We start from the raw sequence: 15831 nt of genomic DNA on the forward strand, positions 1-15831 counted from the left end.
GTGACCAAAACTACAACTACAACTGATTGTAGAAGAAATTGTCTGTTTAACTTAAAGAGCCCACCAGCTTGACCAGCATTCCATTCTTCACTTCAGTAATTTAAGATTGAGTGTGTTTACATGCACTTAATCCATAATTGGATATCTGCATTTCTGATTGATTAATCAAATGGTCATGTGAACAGCATACTCTGAATTCTTAGATTGAAATAAAGGGTTGAAATCCAATTAATAAATCCGAGAACTGGATTTTAGCTCAGTAATCATAATCATTAATCTTACTCTGATTTCTTTCATTTTTCTCACTCTGTGAATGTGTGAAAACAGACTGCAATACTGTAAATAAGCAAGCAGCGTTTAACACAGCACCTGTCAAACAGCAAAAAAAAAAACACTTTTGGAGCGATGCTGAAAACAACTACATGCTTGATGAAGAGAACTGTGGGACTCTGGGAGGAAACACACACAAGTCACAAAAATAGAATAATTCAATTAATTGTTTGTTTATTTTCCCACAGAGCTGAAAGAGAAAGGCATGCCAGATCACAGAATGAATGACCAAGGCTTATGAAAGCCCCAAATGGAAAAACAGGAAAAAAAAACTTCATCACTAATATGAGGCACTGTTGTAAAATATATCATCATGATACCTAACCATTTCCAAGCTGTCTGGCCAGGTATCTAGAGCTCAGCAGGAAAGAAATGAAGGAGAAACAGTAGCTGTTGTGCACAGCTGTTAACTTACTGAATGTTTACACATGCACCTCCTCACACATTCCTCACACTTTATAGAGTGCTGTTATACAAAGTGGAAAATGTCTAACCTAATTTTGTCAGTACATGGGACCTTTCACATTTGCATTAGTCAATTATGTATATTTTTGTACTGTAAGTTGTGCTTTATTTGTTTTTCAAATGTTCTGATTATTTTTGATTGTTTATTCTCATTTACTGTTCATGCACTGGAACGATACTGTTGAAATTAAACTCTGTGTTTCTGTTGTCTATGCTATGTTAATTTTGCAGAAGGCTTTAGCACCAGTTCAACCAATCGAGAAGGTATGTGTCCTAGAACTTGCCATTTTGATTAGCCGTAACCCAGAGCTGTTGGAGCAACAACATTTTTATATCCAGAGCCCACTGGTTTACTGGTAGTGCATTTGGGTTAAAAGTTAGTTTAAAAAGCCCAGATTTTACATTCGGTTGACTGGAGCAAGTTTTTTGCAAAACATATAGCAGAGCTAGTTTAGGGGGTGGCAGCCACTTCCTATATTTCCCATTATGTAAAAAACCTTACTGCAAAAATGTCCTCAATAAATGGTGCTAAACAGTTAAAAATTAAAAACTAAACAGTAATAGGATTCCATTAAAAAATCAAAGAAAACATACCAGTATATTTCTGTTTTTCTTCTAAGGAACTTACAAAAGTTTGGCTTTGATACAAATGCACTAAAATGGACCCAAAATTACCTGTCACACAGACAACAATGCAAAGCACTGAGGAATTACAAATCAGATTTCTTGAGTATATCCAAAGGAGTACTGCAAGGTTCAATTTTGGGCCCAGTTCTATTCAATATATATGTTAGTGAACTTGCTGCCTCTGCCTTAGACTGCAAAGTACACCTGTATGCGGATGGCATGGTTTTATACTGTTCAGCTGACTCTGTTTATGCTGCAATAAGAAAACTGCAATGCTCATTTAATGCTCTACACATTGCTTTGCATAAACACAAACTGGTTTTAAATGCTAAGAAAACTAAGTTCATGCTATTTTCCAGATCAACTAATACAGGTTTTAATTCTGTAAATATCACTACCTTGACAGGATCCAACATTCAGAAAGCCACAGAGTATAAATACCTTGGCATATGGCTGGATGATAAACTCACTTTTAAACCCCATATTAATCAAGTGGTTATCAAATGTAGGCAGAAGCTTGGTTACCTATATGGAAATAAATCCTGTTTCCCCATGTATGCTAGAAAAAGAATTGTTGAGGCAGCCTTACTATCTATCTTGGACTAAATTACTGATGTAATTTATAAACACACATCTGCCAGCTCCCTCAAACCACTGGACTCAGTCTATCACTCAGCACTGAGGTTCATCACAGGAGACCCTTATAACACTCATCACTGCAGACTGTATGAGAAAGTTGGTTGGCCCTCACTAGCTACACAGTGGGAAACACACTTGTTTATTTTCATTTACAAAACACTCTCCAGTCATTTGCCAGAATATATTATTTCCATTGTATCTGTAAATAGTATTTATCAGACTCGGTCCAGTGGCTGGATCACATGCCAGGTACCAAGGTTTTTTACTGAACTGGGGAAATCTGCTTTTAGTTACAGTACACCAGCGAGCTGGAACTTAATGCAGGACACACTAAAGCTCAGCTCGCTGGGTCACTTGGTCATTTTAAACTTCTACTGTCTAACCACCTCCACTCTGCCTGCAACTGTTTTGCCTGATTTCTTATACTACCATTTTTATCTTATTTTCATTATTTTATTATCTAGTTGTTATTTCATCCATTATTATTCATATTCTTGTTCTTATTTTAATTATTATTGTTTTATTAATATTTGTCATTTTCATACATTTGTTTATTAGTATTTTTTTATTATTTTTATCTTATCTTCCTCATTTTATTTTAACTCAATTTTATTCATCTTTACATCCTATGTATGTTTTCATTTCTGTTTATTTATTTATTTTAGTATTATATTTTATGTATTTCTTCTTATTATTAATGTTTCACTTTCTATACTTACCTGATTTGAGTGTCCATTTATTAAATTTAATTTTATCATCTGATATGTTCTTGCACATCATCAGTCCCTTACTCTGTACTATCTCGGCAACATTGTAAATGAGGGGCACCCTCAATATTCTCCGAGACTAAATAAAGATTGAGTGCTTGATGATGAGCAAAGGAAACATTGCTGTGTATTCTCCACCCATTCTAGAAACATCCTCAAATTTTAATCTGGCAAATGTGACAAACATGAAGTTACTTAGCTACCTTGCCAGGGTGAGCTGAAGTGATACAAACAGCAGTATTTCTGAGGTTAAGAATCATCTGTAAGTAAACAGCGGAATCTGTTTTACCAGGTGTTGTATCCGATTCAGGTCTCCCTCCAATTCACATCCTCTTTAATAAATCAGGCCTTTAGGTGCACACATTGACTGAACAACGCCAAGCAACACTGGAACTACGGAAAGCAAAAAGGTTCAAACAATGATTGAATGGTCACGTTTTCACCCAATCTGCAATATAAACTCACCCACAATAATTGAGATTACTTTAAATATTATTTTCAATTTGAGTAAACAGCGAAGAATAGTACTTATAAATACTTTTTGTACTTTTCTCCACCAATTGGTTGAATACAGCTGCGTACAAACCTTTTATGAAAATTTTCACTTTCCATAGTTTCAGTGTCACATGGCGGTGTTAAATGAATGCCCAAAGACCTGATTTGTCAAAGAGAACGTGAATTTGAGAAGGAACTGAATCAGACCAGTATTAGCATACAGTACTTCTGTCTCTTGGACTGTTGTCCTCACAATACTGTTCTCTGAATGTAGGATGAACATGTTTTTCATCCAGTTTTCATAAGAATCAGTAACTTGTTTCAGAGAAATGCTATTGGGATCCAGGATGTTGACTGATTTTGAAATAGCTTTGTTGAAAATATTTCTTGAAGGAAAGAATGGACTAAATTATTTCTTGACCAGGTTAATTCATGGATTTTACCCTGCTAAAAACTTTAATCAAAGGATTTAAAAAGGACATTGATACCAAATGTACTTTATGTGAAAGTCCATCAGAAACAGCTCTTCATTGATTTAGGTTCTGCAGTCACACAGAAAAATTCTCGTCTGATCTTTTGAATACAATTAAAACTATAACATTTGTGCGGGTTTCATTTTTTTAATAATGTGTTTTGTGTACATGACTGCTGGGATGCTTTTGAGTTCAAAAGCACTAAAAAATAACAGTGTTGAAATATTCATGGTGGTCTGTGTTGAGAAAATGTGTGGTTTTTTTTTATTTATTTACAAACTATAACTGTACAAAAGCTCAGTGGAGCCCTTTTATTGTGGCTCGCTGAACAGCGCCCTCAAGCGTCAGGTAAACTCGGAAAACAATACTGATTGGCATTTCTTCTCTTTAGAAACTCTCAGGTGTTCCTCCCCAAAACAACACGCTTTCAGAAATGATGCAGAGAGTTTCACTGACTCCGGTATAACAACAACACAGACGACAAATCAAATGTAAAGTATCTTTGAAAATATTTTGGCCTCAGTTACCAAAACGTCAATGTGTATGTTAAGCCCTTTATTTTTCTCACAGCTCTTCTCAGGTCAGACTAAGCCCATCTTTGCCTCCAGTTATGGCTTATTGTTTACACTTTTCATTGAACTTGAAATTTCACTGGATAGTCATTAAAATATATTTTCTCTAATTTAGACACTGTATGTATCTGGTCAGTTGATGAACTTATAAACTTATTTTGTTGGAATTTGTCGAAAGAAAGGTCTCTCCTATATTCAAATGTGTGCTTACAATTTTTTCTCAAATTTGCAGAAACATTATGTTATACATCTTAATTCATTCTCGGCTTTGGTGCTTAAGTAGATCAGGTAGTTTAACAAGGCTGTTGATTCCCACCTTCACTCAGGTGAAGGATTTCTTCCATCAGTGCTTGGATTGTATGTAACTCTGTACATGAAGATGTCAGAGCTGCTTGGATCAGGCCTGCTATGACTGTCCTAGCAGGATAGCAAAGAGCTCTGTAAAGAAAAGACCAGAGACAGATGTAAGGCCTTCTTTTACATTACGTGTGGAGAATGTGTCAACATAGGGGAGGAGTTGGTAAATGTATGTTTATTACTATGATATTTGGCCAAAAAAGATGAAAGAGTGGAATAAAATGCGAGACAAGCATCATCTTTATTTTCGTAATCAGTGAAGTGAAGCACAAGATGGGCTACGTGTTTCAGAAACTTTCAGAAATAACCCCTTCAACAAGCACATGAATGAACGTTTCCTCACTTTGCCTACAGCAAAAACACAAACACTGCTGAATCGCTTTATTTAATTGAATGAGTGGAGTTTGCTGATTAAATCGTATGAAGAAGCTTTGAATGTCATTATTTTGCTTTGTTACAGACACAGTATTTAAAAGATACCAGTCAGTCACCCCGCCAGGTAATATCTCTGTTATAGGAGGTCCAGAAAGCCGTTCCTTTGGAAGAAATGCTGTTTTTCTTGTTTAAATGTCGCGCACAGGTTCACTGCCGCACGTCTTGTCTCTGATACCGATCCTCATTGTAAAAATGCCGTCTTGTGTATAAAGTGTGCTTCACAAATCCGGACACTGCTAGCCAATCAGAGCTTAAGATACGGGAGCCTTTTAACCAATAATGGCGCGGAGGGGGCGGGGCTTGTGGAGATACGGGTGGAAACACAAGACGCAACAGGTAAGGATGACGACGTGCGTCACGTGACTCGGCGCTCAGGACTCGAGTAGTTCAGGTAGTTTCAGCGCGACTCGCTGCTCTCATGACCTTCATCTGATGGAGCTCGAACTTTCCGCCCTCATCATCACAACATTCACTGCTCTGTTTGCTCAGCTTAGAGTCCAGCACTAGGGACAGATATAGTGTAGATTAATGAAGAGATTTCCAGTTGAGCTGCGATGGGGCAGAATCAGGTACTTCACTTCTTGTGTTTGTGGGGCCAGTTTGCGGTCGTGATCGGAGGTAAGACATTTAACGTCTTTATTAATTTAGTTGTACATGTTCTTCATGGATTTAGTGTGCACGGTTAAACTAACATGCTTCCTTAGTATACGGGAGACGCCACCAGCTCACATGTAAACACGTACGTGAAGATAAGAAGACTGAAGAAGGTAGCCTAACACTTTTCTAAGTTCCTCTGTTGGGAAAAGTAATATAGTTATTGACGCGTCCGTCCGGTTTGAGCATCAGATCTCTGTAGTTCTAAGCGTTAAGCAACGTGTTTGCCTGTCAGACGGAAAGGCCAACATTACCTTTGGACCCGGTGAGCAATTAGCACAGTTCTGTAACTGGTTAATGAATGATGGAGTTTAGACTGCAGTACAGCGGTGTGATCGTGAGCACAGCGTTATAGAGATGTTATAAAGTTTGATGTAGTTGTATCTACCCGATATTTAGTGTGTGGTAGGAAAACTGTGTCATCATAGCATTCATCTATTCGCAGTTTAGGCTTGTACTGAGAGGAGATGCAAAGAATGTTACAGAAGCCCACTTAAGAGTAATAATATGAGTTTACAGGTTAATTAAAGGCTGTTATGGAAAAAAGGTCAGTTGTCGTCTGTGTAGTGCAATGCTAGTTATTTGTACACAACACAAGCCCTGGACAAAGTGTTTAATGTTCAGGGTTGCTTGACCAACAAGAATGATAGGCCAAACCTGTTGTCACCTTCTGACATTTATTGTTGTTGGCGCATGTTAAAAACTGAAGCAACAAGAGATGGCGAGAAAGTCAAGAGGCTGCTTTGTGTCAGCCTTAGTCTTGAAGTTTACCATCAGTGTGACTGTAGCTTTTGTGGACACATTTAAAGTGTGTGAAGTTTGAGTGTCGCACATGTAAAACCTCATCGCTGCTCCTGCCTATTGAAAACTGCTTGCAACCTTTTTTGAATAGATGCAAATCAGGTCTTGGACGCATGTTTGTGTTCGTCCACCTCATCTTTTAAATGCTTTATTTCCTGGTTTGTTCAAGTTTCTGACTAGATAAGATGGAGCGACCATGGCCACCTATTTTAAATGTTATCTACATTTGTGGGGTATTAGAGAGAAATAGACCAAGGTGTTTCTTGGGGAATGTGAAAATAAATCTCTTTAACATGACTTTTCACTGTGATCAATTTAGGTGGAGTAAGGGGTAATTAATACCCACTCCTACTACACAACATACACACCTGCCCTTGCTTACACACTTTCCTGAGCATTCAACAGGGACAAAACCATTAGGACATCACTAAAGCATGCTTGGAATATGTTAGCAGTGCAAACACACTTTCTCATTATCGCTCATTTGATCACTCCTGCACCTGTTCCCATGTGTTGTTGCTGAGTGCTATTTGGACAGCACAGTTTATGGATTTGTGCGTTTAGTGGAGGAGTCCCAGTGTGGGTTTAATCACATTTTAAACAGTCACTCTAATGCACCTTTTCTGAACTGTTATACAGAGAATGTTAACATTAGTGGTGTTGGATGGTAGTAGTGTATAACAACATCAGCTGGACTGGTATTCATCCATTCTTTGGTGGGGTGTTTTACATATTGTTGGACATATGTTTGAGCACTATGTACCCAAAGAATTGTTTGATTCACTGTAAAATTAGATTAACTCATGGAAAATGACTTAACTTGATATATTTGTGTATGTATATGTACCTGTCACAATTATAGCATAATTGACTGATAGCAATGATTTGAGTTGACTGCAGTTATTTAAGCTGATTGCAGTTATTTTCCACAGTTCTTAGCTTTTTTATATGTTTACGTCACCATAAACAGAATGTGAACTAGGTGCGTTTTCATCAGTTAGGTTGAAATAAATGCATGTTAATAAAATGACGCAGATTGGGATATGTGATGGGTCTCACAACATCAACAAACGTTGTAGCTTCTGACTTGGTACTATGGTTTATACTTGAGTACCGTAAAAAAAGACAATTATATTTTTAATTGCAATTATTTATATGGCAATTATATCGATGACAGGTTTAGTTGTACTACAGCTACATAAATTACTTGTATCTGAATTATGTAAATCAATCAAATCAGTCATTTCCCATGATCTTCTCTAGCAAATGCATTTGGTTTTTAACTATACGGCATTGCTGCCACTGCAGTTTTGCAGCTTCCAAAACACATAAAGAACCATCCAGTCCTTGCCTCTTCTCTCGGAGCAGTCATGTGTGAGTGAGCAACAGAGCGTATTGCAGGTGCTGTAATTCAGAAATTCCAAGATGGCAAATACAAGCTGACCTGCTCTCCAGACTTCCAGGCCACTTCCTGCTGTCTGCTGGCTAAATAATGCTACCTACAAACAGGAGGCCTAGACTCATACTTTAGCCAGGTTGAGCTTTTATCACTAGATAAAGCCTAGAGTTCCCCAGACTCATTTCTGAGAACCAGGGAAAGTGGACTTGCATAAACGACACAAGAAATGTGCTCTGCTTCCTCTCTACCCTGCAGCCTTTCATCAGAGTGCCGTGACCTCAAAGAGCTTCATGAAGAGCATTTGAAATCCGTTCATGTTTATTATAGATGACATTTTAGATTCTTATGTAAGAGGTATACATTACATTAACTTTTCATTAACTTATTTTCGCTTGATTTCACATTCAGCTCAGAAATAAGAAAAATATTTTATATTTTAGAATATTTTTAAATAATTCTCAGTATGTGTGATTAAGGGCCCAGTGCTGAAATGAAATGAAAGGGCGGTATGAGGTAGAGGTGATGAGTATTACCCCCACCTGTTCAGGAGATTAAGGTTTCGCTCTGTTGGTGAGTTATCCCTGATATGCTGAGATGAGATATCCCTTCCACACTCCACAGGCAAGACCTGACTAATAAAGACATCATTGTTTAAATCTGAGACTGTGCTCAGGAGCTCATACATACACCTGTACCATACACACTTACAACAGACCTGAAAACCTTGCGAGTCACTGTTTACACCATGCATATAGATTTGTTTCTTTTTTGCAGGTCTAGATTTAGATGATAAGCTTAGTTTGTTCCACTGTTAGTCCTTCATGTGTTTAATTTTCAGTCAAAACAGCCATTAATCTCAAATTAGTAAAAATATGAATAAAATACTATCAAGCAGCTAATCTGAAAATGAAAATTATCTTATGCTTTCTCATCAAAAGTGGTCTTCTTTTTTTGTACCCACAGAGGCTCTTTGTAGCAGAGCTCCACAGTTTAAGCCCAGTGTGGATCGGACAGAGGTGTGGGGGGCTTTGAGTACCAGTGTTGAATTGAACTGCACTGCACTGATGGTCTACAATAAGAGTGAATTTGACTGTGAGGCCAATCTACGGTGGAGAAAAGATGGACAACCTCTGACCAACCTCAGTGCCATCACCCAGAACACCTCCCAGTGGTGTGTGCCACATGTAATGCAAGGCCCAATGCATATTGCTCCTGTCGGAACAAAACCTTGTGTCTCCAAAACAGTAACTTAAAAAGTAAAAAGAAAAAAACATACTTTACTTTTAATGTAAGTGAATGGAACCAGACATCTTATCACATTATTTTGGGCCGTTTCTTTTGGTCCGTTTATCATGAAATTTACACACAATGTAAAGAGCAACAGGCGTTTTAAAATTATATTAAAAACTGAAAATGACAAAAACTGAGATATGATGTTTTGTTCCAACAGCAGTGATTATAGAGTACAATGCAAAGCACTATAAATACACTCAGAGATCAACCAGTGAGATTATTTGAGCTATAAACTAAAAATACAATGTCATAAATTGTTTTATTTATTATTCCTCTGTTATATTTATTGTGATATCATTTTATGTTGAGTCCATATATACTCAATTTGATTGAATGGAAATGTGCGGCAGAATTAAATCATGCCTTTCATTGCCAAGCTTAATACATTCTAAGGCTTACTATTTTGTAATTATGATGCAGAATGTCTGTGTAATTCTAAAGCTATAAGAATGAGTAATGGAAACCTGGCCCCTCTGGCAGGTATCAGGAATTTAAAGGTTAAGGTCATGCAATTATTTTTTTTTTGAAAATGAGTAATTATAATTGCAGCTGTGTTACATCCAGTGCAGGTGTAATGGGCATAAAATGATACAAGTTAATGTGACTCATTGCTTTGCAGGCTTACCGCTGATGGCCAGAAGATTGTGAGCAGTATTCTGACAGTGAACTTGAAGAATCAGGCAGATTTTGGTCTCTACTCTTGTGAAATATGGAACAGCACAGTCTCGTTCAGCCTTCAGAGCACCAGTGAGACCTACATCACTTATTCATACCCATCATCATGGGCCAAATCACATGATTGTAGCCTGGCTAACCCTTAGGAGTCACACTTATCCCTACATTTTTGTCAGTACATCTGTGTTTTTAAGCAGAGGAGGGCGTATTTTCATATGTATATATTTCAGTGCAATTAATCATGTAATTAACGGTACAGTTATTTGTGCTATTATGAAATGCATTTAAATAATTATGTAGTATAAATTGAATGTGTAGCAAAATGACTATAATGGCTCTTCTAAGGCTTAATGTTTGGCAGAGGTGAGTTCACATTCACTAGAGCAAAGTAAATATCATTATCAGTGCTCATTGTTTTGCTGTGTCAGGTGACTCTTGGACTTTATTAGCATTGCAATTCCTCTTATCACAAACTGAAGGCATTTTGATCTGTTTCTCCACAGAATATCACTTGAACAGGTCAATGAATATACAAACACATAACAACAATCAAATCTTTTTTTTCTGTCTTTTACCCAGCTTTCCCCAGTCACACAGGGGCAGTGGTGGCATCAGTGATCATGCTGATAGCATTAGTCCTGATTGCTTTTATCTATTCCAAGTGCCACCTCAGCTTCAAACTCTGGTATAAAAACAAATATGGAGACTATGAAATCAATGGTAAGACTGTCATCTTACACATTTGTCAAATCATTTATAACTGTGTTTATAATGTAGGTAACCTGCAGTCTTACAGCTGTCATTGGTCACACTTCAGTACTTTAAACTTCCTCTTTTTTGCACTCAGATGGCAAAATGTATGATGCCTACATCTCTTACGTAAACAGTGACAATGACCGGAAGTTTGTAAATTTTATCCTGAAACCTCACCTGGAGAATAAGTGTGGGCACAAATTACTCCTCAACGACACAAACATTCTCCCTGGAGCAGGTACATACCTCACTTTCATGACTGACTGCCATATTAAAGCCTCTTTTTCTGAGTGCCTATCCAGTTGAGGAGTATTCTATATATGCTTATGTGTCTACATATGTAAAAAGTATGTATATTTTCATTTTACGTTGTATTAGTTACATTTCACACCAAAATTTCATCTTCTTTTCATATTTTATTATATTGTTCATCTCTTTAAAGTCATTACGTGTGGGTTGTGTCCTCAGAGCCATCTGCAGAATTGGTGATGGACAGTAGTCGTTGTCGGCGGCTCATCGTGGTGCTGTCGCAGTCCTATCTGGAGCAAGAGTGGTGCACCACCAACTTCAGGTAAGACAGGAGGCCTAATTGGACAAGAGCTTCCAAAAAGATAAAAAGAATTTTCTTTTAAAGGGAAACAGCAATAAATGTTAGTATTTTGTATTGTTTTGTGTGGATTTGTACAATTTAAATGGACAAAATATCTTTCTGATTTGACTTTGTGGTTTCCAACACTGGTCCCAGAGTACTCCTGCTCTGCACACTTTCTTCTTTTCCTTTTCCTCTGGAGTGTGTCCCGACATTGAAATAAACATTTAGATTGTAACATCACCCAAGGGCTAAAGTTTTGGTAACCTGCAACCTGTTTTTTAAAAGCATGCAATTTTTTAAGAGGTAAAAACATGGTTTCTTTTTAAGAGGTAGCTGATTTGTCGGATCAGGAGTGTTTTTGTAGGGAAAACACCACCATATCAAGGGCAGGACCAAGGTTTGGAACCACTGACTTTGGAGTTTGTCTAAAGTGACCCAATTGTTCATTGTGTGGAGTTTGGTGTATTGTTAGACAGGGGTTATTTCATCTGCTGGAGATCTCTCGGAAGCCCATTTTCATCATCTTCCAGTCTCAGCAGAAGCATGTGAGTCTGGATGTTATCCAACAACTCAGAGAGCACCAGGCACGCATCACTACTTTAGTCTGGAGAGCACACTCTATGGTGAGGTTCTCTCACAACACACACAAGAGGAGTGATATAGTGTGCTAAGAGTGCTTCCAGGTTAATCACTCCATGACACTTCCATGCACTCTGTTCCTCAGACCCCATCTTCTGGGTTTTGGAAGGAGTTGGCTTTGGCCATGCCACGGAGGGTGGTGTTCCATGCTAAGACAGCTGGAGACCCCCAGACTCTACTCCAGGATGATAAGGACCCCATGCTCACCCTGCAGCCTGATTACTTGGACTGTAGACCAGACCCAGACCCTGCTGGAGACCTTGGTAAGAACACTAAGGCTGTTCAATTTAATTAGGCCTGAGATTTTTGTCTGAACTCAAATACACACTGAGAACTTAAAACAAAGGAAATGTTTTGTTAACACCCAATTCAACCCAAACCACAAAAAAGTCAAGAAAATGCTGTCTGAATCTGATCCAATGAGGCCCATCATCACCTAAAGTGATGAATAAAAAGATAGCGTTACAGTGTAGTGACAGAAATTGACATTACATCAAATAAAATAACGACATATAATAAAACGATACAGTACTTTAATCAGCTATCTAAAATTAAGTTTAAATTCCTTCCAAAATTACATTTGTTTTTGTTAGTTTATCAAGCAATGCTTTTAAACAATATCCCAAACATTTTTCATCTGGATAAACTTTCCATTATTTGTTGCTTTATTGTCCAGGCATCCATTTTGTTATGAGTGTGGGCCTTGTGATTCCTGGTGGTAAATTTAGAAGTTGGTGGCTGAAGCATGCTACATTAAAAATGGTTTTAAAGTAACAAAAGTAGAGAGAAATATAGGAGGATGAAATGCAGGGGGAAATCTGTTAAAAGTGTGAGGTACACTGTGAGAATCCAAACAGGAAATTTAAACGTGATCCGAACCCAATACATATCCAGAAAATAAATTCTGAGCTCTAACACACTGACCTGACATTCCCAAAATCACAGCACCAGTCTAATGTCAGCAGAGAGACGGAGAACATTCTAGAACCTTGTGAATGAAAACATTGTAGAGCAGTGTGAATGAAAACATTGTAGAGCAGTGTGAATGAGAACATTGTAGAGCAGCGTGAATGAGAACATTGTAGAGCAGTGTGAATGAGAACATTGTAGAGCAGTGTGAATGAGGGAGAACATTATAAAATCGTGTGAATGGGGAGAACATTCTAGAACCTTGTGAATGAGAACATTGTAGAGCAGTGTGAATGAGGGAGAACATTATAAAATCGTGTGAATGGGGAGAACATTCTAGAACCTTGTGAATGAGAACATTTTAGAGCAGTGTGAGTGAGTGAGAACATTATAAAATAATGTGACTGGGGAGAACATTCTAGAACCTTGTGAATGAGAACATTGAGAACATTGTAGAGCAGTGTGAATGAGGGAGAACATTATAAAATCGTGTGAATGGGGAGAACATTCTAGAACCTTGTGAATGAGAACATTGTAGAGCAGTGTGAATGAGGGAGAACATTGTAGAGCAGTGTGAATGAGGGAGAACATTGTAGAGCAGTGTGAGTGAGTGAGAACATTATAAAATAATGTGAATGGGGAGAACATTCTAGAACCTTGTGAATGAAAACATTGTAGAGCAGTGTGACAATTGTGAATGAGGTAGGACATTCCAGAGTCTACCAACAAACACGTACAGATAATGCACTCCAAACTATGCGTTTGATGGTGTGGTTGAAGAACGCTGGGTTTACAAATGTTTTTGCTGACATCTTTAACTCGTACTTTCTATCACTGTGCTGTGTCACTATTACATGTACTTTGCACTGGGCTTGTCTTAGCTAGGAGTAAAGTACTTTCAGAAATGAATAGGCCTAAAAGTTGAAATAATTGATAAGATTTCTTCCTGGATACTTTAAATTATGCAAAAAATATCACCTCCTGTAGGCTTACGGTTGCCTATCTACAAGACCCTGCCTTCCAAAGCTCCAGTACTCCCTGCAGCTCCTGATCCCACAGCTGAGGCCAAAGCTCCTGAGATAGATGTGTCTGACCTGGGCTCCAGGAGCTATGCTGCCAGAACTGATTTTTACTGTTTGGTTACTGAGGACGATATATAAGCCTCAAGCACTCACTCCTGTGTTCTCCTTTACTCCACCGTGTCCAGGGCAAAATGCAAGCCCTCAATCATTTCACCCTTTCTTTGTGTGATCTGTGAAAATGTATGTATTCAGAAGACTGCATGTGACCAGATTAGAAGAATTGAGCTCTTCATTTACTTATAATTATTTCATTACTTAAGGACTCAAGTTTATGAAGGTTCATCATTCTCACCTCCATCTCCTTTCAATAATCTGAATGTGTGCCATTTTGAAAATGTTCCTGAGAGGCCCAAACAAAAGCCCTTCTAATTCTATATAATAATGTAAAAGAATGTAGTTTACAGAATGGCTATATGTATGTTAAGTTTGAACACCCCCAGTCATACCAGATATTCACATTGCAAGTTAAATTAAGTTCACACATCATGTTGCTGCTGTTAAAACAAAATTGTGTGTCTCCAAAACACTTTCAAATTAGGTCAAAAACTGAAAAATAACAAAAATGGAGATGCGTAGTTTTGTTCTGTCAGCAGCGATATATACAGGAAAAAGGTTTCTACAAATTTTAGTGCATTTTTTTTCCCGGTTTAATGTAGTGGACAAAACAAAATGTAAAATGAGAACTTTTACATAGACTACATTTTATGTTTTATTTTTCCCCAATATGTTAAATTCAGCAAATAAAATTGAAATTGTGTTTTAGAATGTGCAGAAGTGTGTTCTTTGCAGAGGTTGTGCTTTTTTTTTTCACTTTGTCAACAAGACAGGTGATTTGACCAGGGGTGCCAAATTTTGCATATGATTGTATAGCCCTGGAACATCATGTAGTACTTCGCAGTACTACCTCCAACAAAGCAATATTTTGTTAACTTTTTGATACTACAGCACATAAATATACGTCTTACTTAGACAACACTTCATCCTTGGTTACTGATGTGTAATATACATGTATATATTTCAATAAAATATGCTTTTGAAGTAACTTTGTTGTCCATCTGTTGTGTCAGAGTGTCTCAGGTTTTCCTTGAGTGAAATTTTCTGACTCTGCTAGACTTAACAAGTATCGGCTCTGTAAGTCACACCTCAGTGTAGCACGTCTCTCAGAATGAGGTGGGCTACTTGAGGACGTAATGACTATTTTAAACCTGTAGAGGGCAGCAAAGCAAAAGCCTCTGAAGTATGACCCGTGTCCTGACTCAGTCGCAATATAAATGCCTAGTTGAACACATTACCATCAATATTGCAATATGTAATACGGTATATTACAAAATAGTGTCATATCTGACAGTATAGTCATGACTTCCCAAAGCTGGTCTCTGCTTGCACTTTCGATAAGTCATTACTCTTTATGAAAGAATTTGCACAGCAGACAACACTGCTGATAGCACAGAGTGTGACAGATAAAGAAGATATATACTGTGTGTCTGAGTGTGAGAACATGTACCCTATAATTCAGTGAAAGGTATACAGATGTGCTTCCCTCTGGCTGTAGGCAGAGCCAAGCAGAGCTATGGGCACTCAAACCATTGCAACAGGAAAGGAAAAATGGTGACATGAATTCCCTGGTGTTGGAGATCACACGTGCTATGTATCCACAAAAGGAAAAGGTGTTTGAAAACCCCCCCATGGCTGGCTGTGGCTCCTGAAGCAGAGTATGAGGAAAGGGTGGTGTAGTGGATTGTTCATGTCTGAACAGAGAGAAAGTATTTTAATAGGCACATCACTCGCATTAGGGTCTACCGCAGAAGGGAGGCAGAGAAAGGGAACAAAGCGTGATAATGATGTTCATTTTAAAAACAATGTTCAGTTACTTC

The 15831-nt window shown here is 37.9% G+C and overlaps 1 protein-coding gene across 1 annotated transcript; it reads left to right on the forward strand.

Moving 5' to 3' along the window:
• Positions 1 to 5524: 5524 nt before the first annotated feature.
• sigirr (single immunoglobulin and toll-interleukin 1 receptor (TIR) domain) lies at positions 5525 to 14601 on the forward strand. The gene is made up of 9 exons (XM_017722869.2): positions 5525 to 5778; positions 8978 to 9185; positions 9927 to 10054; positions 10562 to 10702; positions 10830 to 10973; positions 11204 to 11306; positions 11800 to 11950; positions 12052 to 12229; positions 13863 to 14601. Exons 1-9 carry the CDS (start codon positions 5715 to 5717, stop codon positions 14033 to 14035), a joined length of 1290 nt encoding a protein of 429 aa, XP_017578358.2. The 5' UTR covers positions 5525 to 5714; the 3' UTR covers positions 14036 to 14601.
• Positions 14602 to 15831: the final 1230 nt, after the last annotated feature.

This window comes from Pygocentrus nattereri, chromosome 11 (genome assembly GCF_015220715.1).
Source record: "Pygocentrus nattereri isolate fPygNat1 chromosome 11, fPygNat1.pri, whole genome shotgun sequence".
NCBI classification, from domain to species: domain Eukaryota; kingdom Metazoa; phylum Chordata; class Actinopteri; order Characiformes; family Serrasalmidae; genus Pygocentrus; species Pygocentrus nattereri.

What these genes read in the sequence shown, in the direction of transcription:
- sigirr (XM_017722869.2), top strand. Translation starts at nt 5,715, where the DNA reads ATGGGGCAGAATCAGGTACTTCACTTCTTGTGTTTGTGGGGCCAGTTT. An exon ending in ACCCAGAACACCTCCCAGTG is followed by an intron (nt 9,186 to 9,926) that starts GTGTGTGCCACA and finishes ATTGCTTTGCAG; the next exon opens with GCTTACCGCTGATGGCCAGA. An exon ending in GTTCAGCCTTCAGAGCACCA is followed by an intron (nt 10,055 to 10,561) that starts GTGAGACCTACA and finishes TCTTTTACCCAG; the next exon opens with CTTTCCCCAGTCACACAGGG.